Source organism: Streptopelia decaocto (assembly GCF_964273445.1).
Source record: "Streptopelia decaocto genome assembly, chromosome: 5".
Taxonomy (NCBI): Eukaryota; Metazoa; Chordata; class Aves; order Columbiformes; family Columbidae; genus Streptopelia; species Streptopelia decaocto.
In genome coordinates this window covers 6,299,715-6,314,426 of record NC_138659.1, presented here as the reverse complement: position 1 = coordinate 6,314,426, position 14,712 = coordinate 6,299,715, and the positions used below count along the sequence as shown (strand labels likewise).

Sequence of the window (14,712 nt, the reverse complement as noted above, 5' to 3'; positions counted from 1 at the left end):
CACTTCTCCTTGCTTCCCCTCAAAGTAGAGGGAATCCTGGTTCTGACAGTTGACCTATTGCAGGAAACACAATTAATCTCTCCTAGCATAGTATTTGTTTTTAAAAAAAATGATTCAGTTACTTTCATGCTTTTCATCACTAGATAAAACAATGTTGGTTTTGATTTGAGAGCTGTGAGATGGAACTAAGCCCCCCAACCCCCCTTCAATTCAGATTTAATGTTCTCCTTTAAACAAGCTCTTTATTGAATGGGAGTATTGCTAAGTGGTCTCTATTAGAACTGACGGCATTTCATTATGCTTAAAAGGATTTTTGTAAGCATTATGTGGACCTAGAACTAGGTCTAATAACATTACTTTGTCAACTTTGGTACCTTTTTATGCCTAGAAAGGCAAATGGAGCAAAATAAACCTCCAGGCTGCCGTGGCTGCAGGAAAGATGCTGGAGGTGCGACTGCAGCATCACTGGTGCGATGTCTTTCCAAGGGACCCTGGAGCCGAGGACCATCCTCCTCTGTTATAACACCCTTTTCTCTCCATTTCTCAGCTTTGAGGAGGATAAAAAATATTATCAACACACAGAGCTGCCTTTCTGGTATCTTATTTTTACACTTCAAATAGAGCTTTGCTTATGAGGAGTTTATTCCTGTTGGATGTTCAAAGGCTGGAGGAGATGCGGTGGCAGGGAGGGTTCCCAAGGAGCATTTAACAGCAGCTGGTCCTGCTGGAATATCCCAAACAGCTCCAAGGAATGGGATCCAACTGAGATAGTTTGGGGTCCTGTGTCCCACAGTTTTCATTAGACTTTCATTAAACCTGAATCTAATCCATCGAAAGGCTGTAATTATAGTAGCCAAGAAAACTTTTCATTGATTAGTGGACAAATCTGGCAATTATCTGGTAATCTGGGGGTCACATCCATCCCAAATTCATGTGGTTCTTAGGGAGGTAGGCACATTCTCTCTGACAGGGTGCATTTATGTGGAACCTCATTTAAATAGTTAATTTATCCGTGTAGCAGTCTAGAGAATCAAAGGGGTTTTCTTTAAGTGGTCCTTCCTGAGTAGAGATTGCAGTAACCTATCTGGGATCATGATGTGCTTGTTCAATTTGTATTTTGGAAAACATTTTGCAGCTGGAGGGCTTGATTTGGGGAATGTATTCAGCCAGCAGTGGTCTAGTATTGTCCCTGTGGCACAAGTTAAATATGCTAAAATAGCAAGAGTGTCCTTATTTAGGTGGTGCTTTGGAGTAAGGAGTAATTAATGCAAATATCGCTTTATTTTAAAAAAACAAAAACAAAAACAAAAAAACAACCAAAACAAATATTATTTCAGCTGCTAAGCTTTAGCAAAACAGTCTTTTGATATTGAAACTTCATATGCTTTGTCTCAGTAGGCTTTTTTTTTTATATGTGACAAAATTGAGACTTTGAGCTGATGGAGCACAAAATCTGAGCACTGTAATAGCAGCTTCTTATGCCTGAATATAGCTTTGTTTTAAAAAACTACACATTAGTATGCTAGTGCATACTTGGTGACACTAATTACTTTGCCTTAAAATATCAGTCTGCTGTAAAAACAGTCTCTCAGGTATGTGATATTAATACCAATTTTTGTATTGTTCCCAGGTGCTGAACAGTCTGCAGGGGTGGTTGTGATGTTGGGTTGTAACCTAAATTTCTAATATTTTACTTCAGCGCTTCAAAGTGGCTGTTGGAAATGGGCAACCAGGCTATGAGATTTGGGATTGTTAAAGGTGACAGAATTATCCTGCAAAGGCCAGGGAGTGGAAGCACAGGGTGGGAAAGATTTTAAGAAAATGTTAGTGAAAAACAAAAGCTGCTGTCGTCATCCCTCCTTCCACCAATTAAGTCCCCCATAACTGAGAACAATCTCTGTTGCAATTACATATGGGGCCGTGGCAAGATGAGAGTTGGTTTAGAGATACAGAAATAGAGACAGCACCATATTAGGTAGAAGTAGATTTGAACGGCTTTGGTATATTCAGGAGGGAAAATATATGTTTATCTATATATAGTCCCATGAGAGGGACTGAGTCATCTACTTTATGGAAATGGCAACTCCTACGGTCACGGATCTTGTTACAAAGTCAGGGCTGAGGCTTTTATGGCTAATAGTGGCAATTGTGTGTGTATGGAAAGGGGAGAGGAGCAATTAGCTGCAGACCTTTAATTGTAACCAGTGATGCAGTTAAAAGCAAATGCAGATAGGTGTGACCCGCCACCTTCTCCTGATTTGAAGGAACAGCTCTATCACGTACCCATGTCCCATGGACACTCACAGGGGTAGATGTTTCTTCATCCATACCCCTGGGGTGTTTCGAACTGCAATCACAGAGGGTGAGCCCCCAGGGACCAGTTTGTTGGGCACCCAGCCCCAAACTGTCCCTGCGGAAGGCACATTTGCCAACCTGGTCACTGCCTGCAGAGTTGTCTTCTTGTAGCCTCCTGACATCCTCAGTAATTATGTTGGAGATACTCAAGGGTGGATCCGTATTTATTTCTGCTAATATCTGGTACGGACGAGTTGTTCATGGATTAGTGTTGTTGGGTTCACTCTGCCACCATCATGTCTGGTGGCATACCTGGAATATGTGTGTGTGGTTTTTGAAGTTTGAAGGACAGCCTCATCTGTCCCAAATCATTTTTTGGCCCCTCATGCCAAGAAAGGCCTTGAGGTGCTGGAGTGAGTTGAGAGAAGGGAACGGAGCTGGGGAAGGGTCTGGAGCACAAGTGTGATGGGAGCGGCTGAGGGACCTGGGGGGTTCAGCCTGGAGAACAGGAGCTGAGGGGAGACCTTCTGATCTCTGAACTGCCTGAAAGGAGCTTGGAGCATGGAGGGTGTTGATGTCTTCTCCCAAGTACCAAGCAATAGGGCAAGAGGAAATGGCTTCAAGTTGCACCAGGGGAGGTTTAGATTGGATATTGGGAGCAATTTCTTCCTGGAAAGGGCTGTCAGGCATTGGAACAGGCTGCCCAGGGTAGTGGTGGAGTCACCATCCCTGTACACGTTTAAAAGATGTACAGATGAGTTTCTTAGAGATGTGGTTTATTTCTTGATTTAGGTTAATGGTTGGACTTGATGATCTTAAGGGTCTCTTCCAACCAAATGATTCTATGATCATCTTCTGATGAAAGCTTCCTTGCTGTGGTGTGGAGTGACTTGTTGGACACCAGCCTTGCTGTTGCCTAGTTCCTTACACTGATGCTAAGGCAGCTGCTCCATTCCTTTCATCAGATTAGTTGCCCATCTGTGTGTGTTCCCTAACTCCAGCACATCCTCCTGGGATGTGGAGAGCAATTGCGTGCACCATCAGGATGCGAATGGAGCAAGGCTTTGTACAATGGCAAAACTGGTAAATTACTCATTCTTTACCTTTTCCCCACTGGTCTACTCTCAACACCAAGCCAATCTTCCAGACATGTTTCAGAAGCAATTTGTTTCATAATTCATTTGCTAGTTATGAGTGCTCTCCAAGGATGTAGGTTTTAGCATTAAAATAAAACTCACAGATTATGAATAAAGATAAGCAGCAGAAAAAACAAAACCCTTGAGAATGTGTTTACTTTCTAGCAGCTCTTAGTAGTATTTCCATGGGATGTTGGTCATTAACTTCTTAGGAAAAAGAAAACAGTGACTTGAGAATGGGAAATGTCTCTTTTCTATTTTCCCTAGAACAAAACAATCAGTTCCTTTCAATTTGATTTTTATGAGTAAATTATTTTTTACATTTATAAATCTTTTTCAAATATCTGGAAGGTTTTGTGTCCCCTGAAGGTTCCTTACAAAAATTCAGCTAGCCTTTGTTGGTCAGAAATGTGGAGTTTAAAAGTAGGTTAAAATATAAAAGGAGCAATTGCAAATTCTAACATGCATGTGTTCCAGGAGCAAGGACCACTGCTAGTCCAAAAGGGAATTTCACTGGATATTCAAATGATCTAAAATATTATTTACCTGCAGTGTTTCCTTTAAAAAATGACAATAATGTTTTCTTCTTCAGAACTGGCCTTGTTGTGTCTTTTGACAAAATAAAACTAGGTTCTCTTGCAAATTTTCATATAGATAAGCTTGTGAATAAGCAAGTGCTTGCACTGGCACAAAGACTTCAAGCAGTAAGTGACAGGAATACCATTGAGCTAGTTAAGTGCAAATAAGCCTTGCTTAATACTAAACATATTTAGAAGACTTGTAAGAAAAAACATAAAATAACTGTTGCTATGCAAGTGAGCTGCTTGTCCTAATCCCAATTAGTCCGGGGAAAGCAGAGCTTTGCAAATATTAGGAATAGTTTTATATGGTAAATAATCCACTTGATTAGCTGCTTAGATTGTTCATAGTTTTCTTTGTATATTGCTTGCTAAAAGCTGGCTGGCAGAAAGTGAGAACACTCCCTGTACCAGGATGGTGTGTAAATGACAGAGGCCAAGACGCAAGTGGGTGTCAGTGTTGCTGTGTTGCGTTTGCCCGCCTGTCCCAGCAATGCACATCTGTACAGCTGCTGGCTTATTTCTGCATCTTTTTTTTCCCCTGCAGTGTCTTTGCTGTTTGAAGGTCACAGGTCCAACAATCAATTTCATTGGTTGATGCTTTTTATTTATTTTTTTTTTTAATGGTGTGTTAACTTTTATAGACATATTGAAATACTCATTTGTTATGTCTACAGCATGTCTCTATTTAAAAAAAAAAAAATTGAATTAATGCTAGAGAAGCAAACGTACCCCAGGTGAGAGAGGTTCTATGCTGTTCTAATAACTTGGCTTTATACCAGACATTGTAATACATTTATATTTTTTTTCTCTTCGGCAGGAGGAGGCTAAGGGTATAAATTGAATCCAAGTAGATGAATCGCTGCCATCAGTTTAGTTGTGCATTGCCTGAATCCACAGGGCAGTGTGCAGGAGCTGAGACAGCGGTTCAATTAAGATTGTGGTGCGAGTAAATCCATTGCATTGTTACAGAGGTTTTCGATTATAAAATTCTTCCATAGAATAGAGTGAGCTGACAAGACAAGACAGGACTTGAATGGTCCTTTCGTCCTGTTTGTATAAAAAATTATTAGAGTAGGGTAGGGTAGGTGTGGGGTGGGGGGAGAGCTGTCTGGCCGCTTAGATGACTTCTTTCCCACTGCACTTTTATTTAAATAGGTGCATGCCTGCTTGCATTATTCCCCAGCCATAAGCACGTTCTTTTTCTTTACCTTTTTGGGGTTTGCAATTTTGCAGATTTGACCCAACTGGCTTGTTTCTCCTCTAGCAAGCAAGCAGTTGCAAGTGGGACCATCTCCTGCCCCTGCTTTGAAGAACTTTAGACACCCGAGTTGAAAGGACCACATTGCAAAGTGTTTTATTGAATTATTTTATACTGTCGGACCGCATGTCAACCATCTTTCTCTCCGTAGTTTAAAAATAACTTGATGATATTTCATTTACAAGGATTTGAAAAGTCTGTTGGCATTTAAATTTATCTTCCCTTGAAAGCACTGCAGTACCTTCAACTTCACAGCTATGTTGAGGGGTAGAAGATTCTAGCTGTGATAGTTATGGGGGCAGCCTAAAGATCCCTCTCTTTTCTTGTAATTGGTTTAAAACTTCTAATTGTAGAAAGGTACCCTAAATACCCCTGTTCTCAGGATTTTTCAGGTTGTATGAATGTCAAAACTTGGTTTTCTCTGCTGCCATTCAGAACTTGCTGCCTGGTTCACAAATGCTGTGGCTTCTTGGAGAGAAAATTATGAGGCAGCAGAGATGTAAATGAGTTACTGAGTAGAAGAACCCCAAAAGAGACCTCTCAAAAGTAGCCGAAGTTGCAGGCAGGAGCTCTGGGAAAGCAGGTTTGCTCCGTCTCTAATAGATTTCTCTCAAGCCCTTCCAAGCTGCAAAGCTAGCAATGACATTAGCTGTTTGTAATCTGCTGCCTGCCTTTCTCTCAGATGTATTTCATGTACAACCTCAGGCTTTTCTCATTTGCAGCTTAACTTTGTTATAAGGTGACTGCTTTGACTTCCAACTTCATTGATACCTATTACCAACTTGCCCTGCAGTTCAAGAAAGAAGGTGCCTCTGTTTTCACAAGCAACCCTAAGTGAAATCGTAGCATGCATGGGTTTTACAATACTGGCAATATATTTTTCAACTCTGTTGTTACGCAGGGAATTTAGAAGGGTCTGTTCTGCAAATACTGGTTTACTCTGCATTAACACTTAAGAGTTCACCAACCTGCTGTATGTAGAAGCTAAGGGATGCAACAGTGTGATGTAGAGAAATCAATGGGCAGTATCCTGTGGCATGTTGCTCATAGACTGTACAGCTGAATGTTGAGTATATATATGTTTGTGTATGTATGCATGACGTATACAGCAATGCTTAGCTCCAGGGGGAGCTCTCTGCTTTGACATTTGGGTACCACGTTGTGTGGATGGTATAGTTGAACTGGGAAACCTGCAGAGCACCTCAGCAAAGATCCTGCCTGCTGGAAGGAGATTGTGCAACCACACAAAGTGCTGTTTCAACAAATAGAGATTGTGGGTGTGTTTGGAGGGGGTTAGAAAATGGTGGCTGAGAGCAAGAACTTGACACCGTTGGCGTGTGCCAAACCTGACCGAGGTGCTCTGAACAAGAGGGTATTTGCTAAGTGTAAGTTGTGGTTGTCAACTCTGCCATACTGAGATGTTTAGGTGGTAAAATACCCTGCTGGTAAGTACATGTGTTGTGTTTACATGGTTCTCAGCTTCTGCTTTTGTTCCTCAGTATCGAGTTCGACCGAGACTGTGACTACTTTGCCATCGCCGGGGTGACAAAGAAGATTAAAGTCTATGAGTATGGTACAGTCATTCAGGACGCAGTGGATATTCACTACCCTGAGAATGAAATGACCTGTAATTCCAAAATCAGGTAGGCGTTGACTTTGCATTTGAACTCAGAGGGCCTTTTCATGTGCAGTAGCTGTTTTTCTTTCTTTATCCATTGTGGGAATGGGAGAGGGAGGGAGGAAAGCAGGAGTCAATGGCTTTGGATTCTGGGAGGGATCAAGTGGTGAAAGCATTTATTTGTGAATACTGGGCTAATCCAAGGTAATAGCATGCCTATGTACCTGGAGGAAAAAGGGACATAGGGCAGTGAACTGTTTTTGTGTTCCTTGCAAATGCAGTTGGATACCTACTCAGTTAAAAGGAGAGTAGCAACAGCCCCTAATTCCTTCATGCTCTAGTCTCTTAGTCGACCAGATCCTTTCCGTTTTGCTGAAAGGCTGCTCAGTCCTTGGCAATGTGCCTCATTTGCACCTTCTGCCTATAAATTTACATCTGCCCAAAGTACTGCTCTGATAGGCCTCATAATATCAAGCTCTTGAGGAGAAGACCTTGCTTGATTCTTTTTACTTCTGTGCTATCATTACTGTCAAGTCTTTTTTTAATCTTTTTATGTGACTTAATCAAAGAAATATAGACCACCATGTCAGAGCTTCAGTTGAAAGAATCTGGCTAACATAACTTAAAAATCCTAATTCAAAAATTCTGTTAAAACTCAAAAGTAAATTAATACAAGCAGTCAAACCAATTCAGTGTTATAATACAAGTCTCTAGAATCTCTGAACTCGTTTGTTTTTATTTGGTACTCTACATTTTAGAAACACTAAAGCACCCATAAAAGTGTGTAGTTAATAAGTTTATATAACAGTCTGGCTTCTACAAAAAGAAAATGTTGTGCAACAAGATTATTAATGTTTGCAAGTCTATAGCATAGAACTCATGCTTAGCTTTGTAGTTGACACATTTCTTAAGATACATCAATCACTCCTGTATCACTCATGCTGATTATTCTTGGGAATTGTGTAACACTATTTTATGAAGCAAAATATGTAAATGCAACAGACCCTGGGACTGGCTTCCAAAATGGGTATAAACAGTCAGAGAGGGATGTGTGTTGATTGGCCATGCTGGTTACAGAGCTTGTGTTTTGCTGGAATTGTGAAACCTTCAGCATTTTTGACTGAGTCACAGCAGAGTTCACACCAGTCAGCTTCATTATTCTGGAAAGAAGAGCAGAATAATAGGAAAACCATCTAGCAGTCGATTAATACCTTTTACCTTAATTAGAAGAGGAAAAAGCCGTGTGTGTATGGTATGTCTTGGTCTGTCTGAGATGACTTCCGGACTTGCTGCTTCAAATTTGACAGGAATCTACCACAATGATCCTGCCAGGCGTCAGGCTGTTGTTTGTTCTCCCTTCTCCGGCAGCTGCTGGTTGAGCAGAGCTGCATTAGTGCCTTCAGTGATGTTCCTCTTGTCAGCTTTGTGCTCCAGACAAGACATTCCCTGCATTCAAGATTTCTTCTCTCTTTTTCACATTTCATGCATATACACATTATATATGTATGACAATGCTGGATGTGTTGTCCTCTGTGCCTCAGTGGAGGTGGACAGGGTTCTCTCCTTTCATTCCTTGCCCTAGTTTTTCTCATTCTTCCAAAGAAATACATTTTTTCCCCCATTGGCACCTCCATATTATATCAGCCTTCCTTTGGCATGCGGGTGCTTTTGGTTTTGACAAATAAAGTGAGGCTGTCAGTCAAATGCATCCTTGCTATACCCATTAGCTGCGCTGCCAGTCACTGGTGCTGGGGCTCGCTGGCGCCGTGTCGAGCAGCATAATAACTCGCTATTGTGAAGTGGCGTGGCTTGAGGGAGAAGTTACGTATGAAGGCTGTAATTTCATTATGGAATATTGCAGTATGCTGAAAATGTGCCTCTATTATAATAAAATCTAAACAAGTGGAGCCTGCTTTTTTGTAAAAAAACCTTGGCTTAAAGCTGTTGATGTTAATTTAGGTGGAGCTGCAGCTTGTTCCGGTGGCTTATTCTACCTGCCAGTGCCTTTTCTGATAGCAAAGACAGATGTATTTCTGCTGTGGCGCGTGGGTGGCACCTCTCTCCCCTGCAGAGATGTGGGGAGTCTGCAGATGGGACATGGTGACGCTGGCACAGCTGGTAATGTCCCTTCCATCCTCGCCCAGCGCCAGATCCACCTGTCCGCAGGCGCTTTGGCTTCCCAAATGCGCGTTGTGGGAAGCTCACCCTAAATCGATCCTGCTTAACCTTGCTATGATGCTGGCTTGTAAATCATTAGCGGTACTGTTGGTGACTCAGCTTTCGGCTGTTATCAAAGCAGGCAGGTGACAGCCTTTGTGAGGGCTCGTGTCTGGCCAAGGAGCAGGTCTGGTGGCTGGGAGCAGCTGTGGGGAGGGAAGCCCTTGCCCAGGACGGGACTGGCACCAGCCCAGTGCTGCCCGGTGCCAGCTGGGTGCCTGCGGAAAGGGAGAGCTTCACGCCAGCATCATTCATTGCCGGCTTTCCTGGAGCGCAGCCCTGGTACCAGCTGTAGCTGAGTCTTTCTTCCTCTTTTCCAACCCCCCCCCGCTGCTTTTTTTTTTTTTAACACCCACCTGCTTCTTAAATACACTCTTTTTTTCTTTTTCATCGTCTGCTGAGCTTTCTCATTCCTATTTTTAAGAACAGGGAGGAAGTCAGTGGGTCGTGTTTCTGGTAAATGTGCATCGCGTCCCCCGGGAACGACAGCGGCATAAGCTTCCAGGAAAAACACAAGATGACACATAAATCCTCATAAAAATCCCATTTACAGATTCATAGCTTCAGTACAAGAAACAAATCCCGGTATTGTGTAGTAGCTATAAACAGCACCCTGTGAGCTAATTATGACTTGCTGTGGCCCTGGCTATGGCAAACAATCTGCGTCTCCCCCCGTGCAGGAGGAGGTGGGAAAGGGCGAGAAGAGGATGAATGGCTTGCAGAGAGCTACAGCTCTTCTCTGATTTATTCAAGAGGCGGATTTGTTGTTTTGCCATAGGTCGCAGGGGGAGAAAAATAAGGAGATCTAGAGTTCAGGTAAAAGAAATTGGCTTTGGGCCTCGTTAATCTACAATAGGTGATGTGCAAGTGTGGTTAGGTAAACACGCTTTTGAAATCAGTGTTTAGCATTCTGCGTGCTCACCACTGTGTGTTTGCAGCATCTGTACTTCAGTGATAGATGTTACCACAAACCTCCAAAATCAGCTGCATCTGTTTAGTCAACTGCAGGAAAAGCAAAGCATCAGTAGGCTTTTTTTTTAAAGCTGCTGCTAGTATTTTATTGTTTTTATTTTTCAGTGTCAATAAATCAAATGGATGATTGCTCTATCCTAAAAGCAGTTCATGGGCAAATTGCTGTCAGTTTTTAAAATGGCAGTCAGTTCTCACTATTAAGTTTAAATTAAGCAAAAAACTTGCCATATGGCGTTAGAGTCTTTCCTATTTGGAAAGGTACAAGCTCTCTTTATGCTGAAAAACCTCACGAGTGGTTGTGTTGGGTGCCCATATTTCCAATGCAGAAAATGTTTGGCACTGAACAGCTTAGAAGGAAATAACACCTTCAACTTTCATTAATTCCAGTTGTCAGAGTAACTGCTTCACTTTGCAATAAGGTGAAGTTTTTCTTTAAAAGTATTTGCCTCTTAAGCCTACTAGAGGCTTTCTTTGGAATGATTAGAAAAAGGGGTATTTTTAAAACATTCATAATGGTAAAGTAATTCTGTATGTCTCTGAAGAATTTGGTTAGCGTTGTTGTTCGCATGGATGTTCCTTGTAGCAATAGATCACTCCCTTAGACATTTGGGTCCTAAAACTACTGGTCATCACTTGACTCATGATAATAGGCTGGATCTGAAGCACTTGGCACTGGGAAGCAGGTCAGACCACAGCAGTTTGTGCCTTATCAAAAGCTTTAACTCCGCTTAACTCTCACTGCCAGAGGAGTGGTTGACACGGGGTAACTTGTATGTGGATTTGAGACATTTCAGCCATAAAAACACTGGCTCATGAAAGAAACATCAGCACTACTGACAGTGCTAACTGAGCTGGCCCACTTGTATCTCCAAATAAAATGAAGGATGCGCATAAATCTTTACGGTGTCGGGGTTTCTGTGTGTTTGGATCGGATGCCAAGGTTAGGAGGGTGTTTTGGAGGTCAGTGATTAGCTTTCAACTAGAGTTTCTCCCCACTAATCTCCTAGGATGGAAAGTTGTCACAATTTATGGCAAGAAAAACCTCAGGGGTGTAACTATAATACCCTGTTTCTGGATTACAGAACAAAGCAAAAACCTGAAAAAATACAGGTACTAGTATTTAAAATAAAAGATGGCCTAGCACAACTCCTTTTAATCCAGCACTGAATTGTGTGTTATCTCAGCCTTCAGTAGCTATTTTTGTGTCAAATCTCATAGCTTCCACACATCAGTTTCTCCCTGGGTGTGACAGGAAACCATCTAAAGGTTGTCTACAAAAGGTTATTTTTTCTGTACTTGTGGGGTTTTGATGCTTACTCTGAGGACTGTGTAAGCTGCATTTTTGGGTCTATCTCACCTTTGGCTCTTTCCTTTCCTCTTCTCCAGCTTGCTCCCCCTTGCGTTTTTGAGTCTCTCACTCCATATCTTACCCATGATAACATCTCAAGTGAACCCAAAAAGGTAGATGTCTTTGAAGTTTCAACCAAATTGCCCATGTTGGACATGGAAAAAAGATCTCTGAGTATTGCAGTAGCATCTCAACCCTATGTAGGTCCCAGGGAATCCACACGGAGGAGAGCCTTTTGCAGGCCTGTATCATCACAGATGCCAGAGAATGCAACCAAGAGACAGCCCTTGGTAAAAAACATCCTTTACCTGGAGAGGGAGCTCCCCTGCACCTGATCCAACCATGAATTGTGCTCTACAAAGGTTACTTCAGAGGATTAAAGTTATAAAGAAGCTCAGGTATTGCAATGTCAAGGAGAAAAGTCTAGTTCCAGACTTTGTACAGAGAGTTGGATGGTGATGAGGGGAGAATTAAGGCAGAGAGCTAGAACGGGATTGTTTTTGTCTTATTATGATCCTTTAATCATATTCCTTAAAAATGAAAGATTTATGGTGTGTGTGACTTAAAAGGTGTTAATTGAACCACTTAGTGGCTGCAAATCCCTAAACATTTTTCACCTGTCAGTTCCTGTTTTCCCTTCTCAGTCTAGCTACAAATGCTTTCCAAGTGAGTGTTAACCCCTTGCTAACACCATCAGGCTTCAGTGGGACAGAAAGCTTAGCTTGATCCTTGCTGTGCCAGAGCTAAGGTGCATGCTTTTGGGCACAGAAAGACTTCATTTTTCTCCATCTATATTGATAGATCCGATATCACCTCTGCCTTAGAAACCTGATATTTCTTATGTCCTTAGATCTATCACACCTCAAGCAGCACTGTTAAACTCCATCCTTTATATTTTTCTGTCCATTCAATAATTCCTAACTTTCCTCATCAGAGGTGATTTCTTTTTTGACAAGCTGCAGTTATGTGATTATTCTCTTCACAGTTCAGCTTGCAGTGCCCAGCTCTTTCCTGGATCTGATGCTCCCCTAGCACAGAGCATCCATCCTCTAACCAGCCAGGGTGGTACCAGCACCTCTGCCTTTTTCCACCTGCCAATGCACTCTCAAAGCCCTCCACATAGATCTGGGCTTTCTTTTTCCTGCTTGTGTGGTGGCTAAACTTACAGATTATTCTCTTTCCTTAAGCTCCTTGAAGCCCTGGCTTGAGCGGAGATGGCAGGGGGCACAGGTTTGAACCGATAAATGTCTAGTGCAATGTCCACCCCCTGCCATTAGCTGGAGGCTGCTCCCAGCCCACAGCCTCGCTGTGTTGCAGCTGTAGGGCTCCAAACCACTTTTGCTTCCATCAGTGATCCGCTGCTGTGCCTGGAAACAGAACTCCAGACATCAGACATGGTTATCTGTGGGCTGCTGCAACCTTCACCTCGCGCTCTGGGTGGGCAGTGCCCACCAGCTTCATTCGGTCCTCGGGGAGCCACTTAAGCCTCTCTGAATATGGCTTATAGTAAATCATGGACTGTCAAGACCTACTTTTCTGCAGGTACCTAAAGGTAGTGGAGCTGGTGTAACGATGGCTCCTTGATGATATATTTGTGGACAGCCCTTGTACCTACAAGGGTTGAGGACACTGACGTTTTCTAATTAATGACGTATCATGAAAGAGGTGAAGTCAGGGAGAGCGTTGGCTGAGCTGCGTCATCTCAAATGCCTTTTTAGCAGCTGGTGGTTAAAGATAATGACTTACTGGGTCAATAAAACTTAAGCTTCTGAATGCAAAGTTTTAAAACCAAGGGACGCTACTACACAAGGGAAGTGTGTATAGGTAGATGGAAGTGTTTGACAGGTTGAAAGCACTGTCATCAAATGCTCCTCTGCAGTGGCCATTCCAGAGAAAGCTCCCAGCTGACCCACTGGGGATGGTGTATCCTGAAGGTCTTCTCCAGGCATCATGCAGTGGTGCAAGAGGCTTGCAGAAAGCCACTGCCGTTGGACGACTTTGTCTCGTTTCTGTGAGCTGCAGGTGAACTTGTGTGGAGAAAGTGAGAGTCTTTGGGATCATTCAGTCATGTTTCCTGCTGATGCAAGCACCAACAGCATATTAGTCCTTCCATATATTTCTTCAAATTTGTCTTAAAAACCAGTTGAGTTTCTTGCCTGCCATTTTTTGGCTGCTCCAGAGCCTGAAATAAGCTTGTTGATGCCACACAAATAGTGGCGAACTGTGATTAGTGGTTAGTGTGCATAGTCCCTCAGTAGTTACAAAACTCACACCCCAGTAAGTTAAGCTTGACCGTACTTGGGAGCAGAACACAAGCGCAGCTTTAACCATGTTTACTTGTTTTTTAACGACATTTAAAAAGTAAAATGATTTTTTCCCTTTTCTGTGGGTAAATGCTGTATTTCCAAGGAAAACAGGTTGCATGTGTATAGTAGAATCAAGAATTAGTCAAGGTATAATACTTGTAAGTCAGTATCCCTGTATCTCTATCATATTTCAATGTGTAGCTGTGCTGATCAAAGCAGTATTAAAAAGTTACAGAACCGTGGACTTCTAGTTGATATTGTTGGTTAAAACTTGGCCCCAAGGCTACTGTAATCTAGTTAACTGTGTCAGGGCAGCTATTTGTTGACCTGCATGAATTGGATCTGTCAATTCAGATTCTGTTACATGCATCACAGTTGATACCAACTGGTGAGCTTTTCTGCCAGATGGTCCAGAAATTGGTGAACAAGTATTACAAATCTTCTTACCTCTGTCACGTTTTTTGGGAGTCAGAGCGGAGGCATAGTGCCAGAGTGCTCCAAATGTGACTTGGCAGCGTTACTGCTCTTGTTTTGTCTAATGATGTTTAGTTTGCCAGTGGAATTGCTGTTTAGATTTGCACAGCCACTTGATTCAGTTTAAAATCTAAATCCGTGCAATGTATTTTGCAATTCTCCATCAGAAGCATTTCCTGAACTGCCCATAGCAAGCAAATGGCTGTTTCCTTTTGTGTGGGGAAGGGAGTCTTTGCACATCTACACAAAGCTGGAAGCGGTTTCTCAGAAGTCACACTTCTATTTACACATAGGTGCATATATAGAACATTACATATGTGCCAGAGGAGAGGTTGATGTACCATCCATGCAGCTATGTGTTTTACATGTTTAGCTTCTGCTGGCTAATTAGTTATCTTTATGGTAATAATAATATTGGCAAGAGGCTAAGAAGTCAAACCCTGCACTCTCTGTGGGAATTTGAGTAGAACTAAATAGCAAAACAATTGCAGTGTTAGAGGTGAGTGC

The 14,712-nt window shown here is 42.3% G+C and overlaps 1 protein-coding gene across 2 annotated transcripts in view; it reads left to right on the top strand.

The window, feature by feature from the left end:
• The window catches only part of COP1 (COP1 E3 ubiquitin ligase), a 125,033-nt gene that overhangs the window by 46,496 nt on the left and 63,825 nt on the right, over positions 1-14,712 (top strand). For both annotated transcript variants that reach the window (XM_082052638.1, XM_082052637.1), the window contains exon 12: positions 6,770-6,913. In XM_082052638.1, the coding sequence (XP_081908764.1) occupies positions 6,770-6,913 (144 nt within the window). The remainder of the gene's footprint in view (positions 1-6,769; positions 6,914-14,712) is intronic.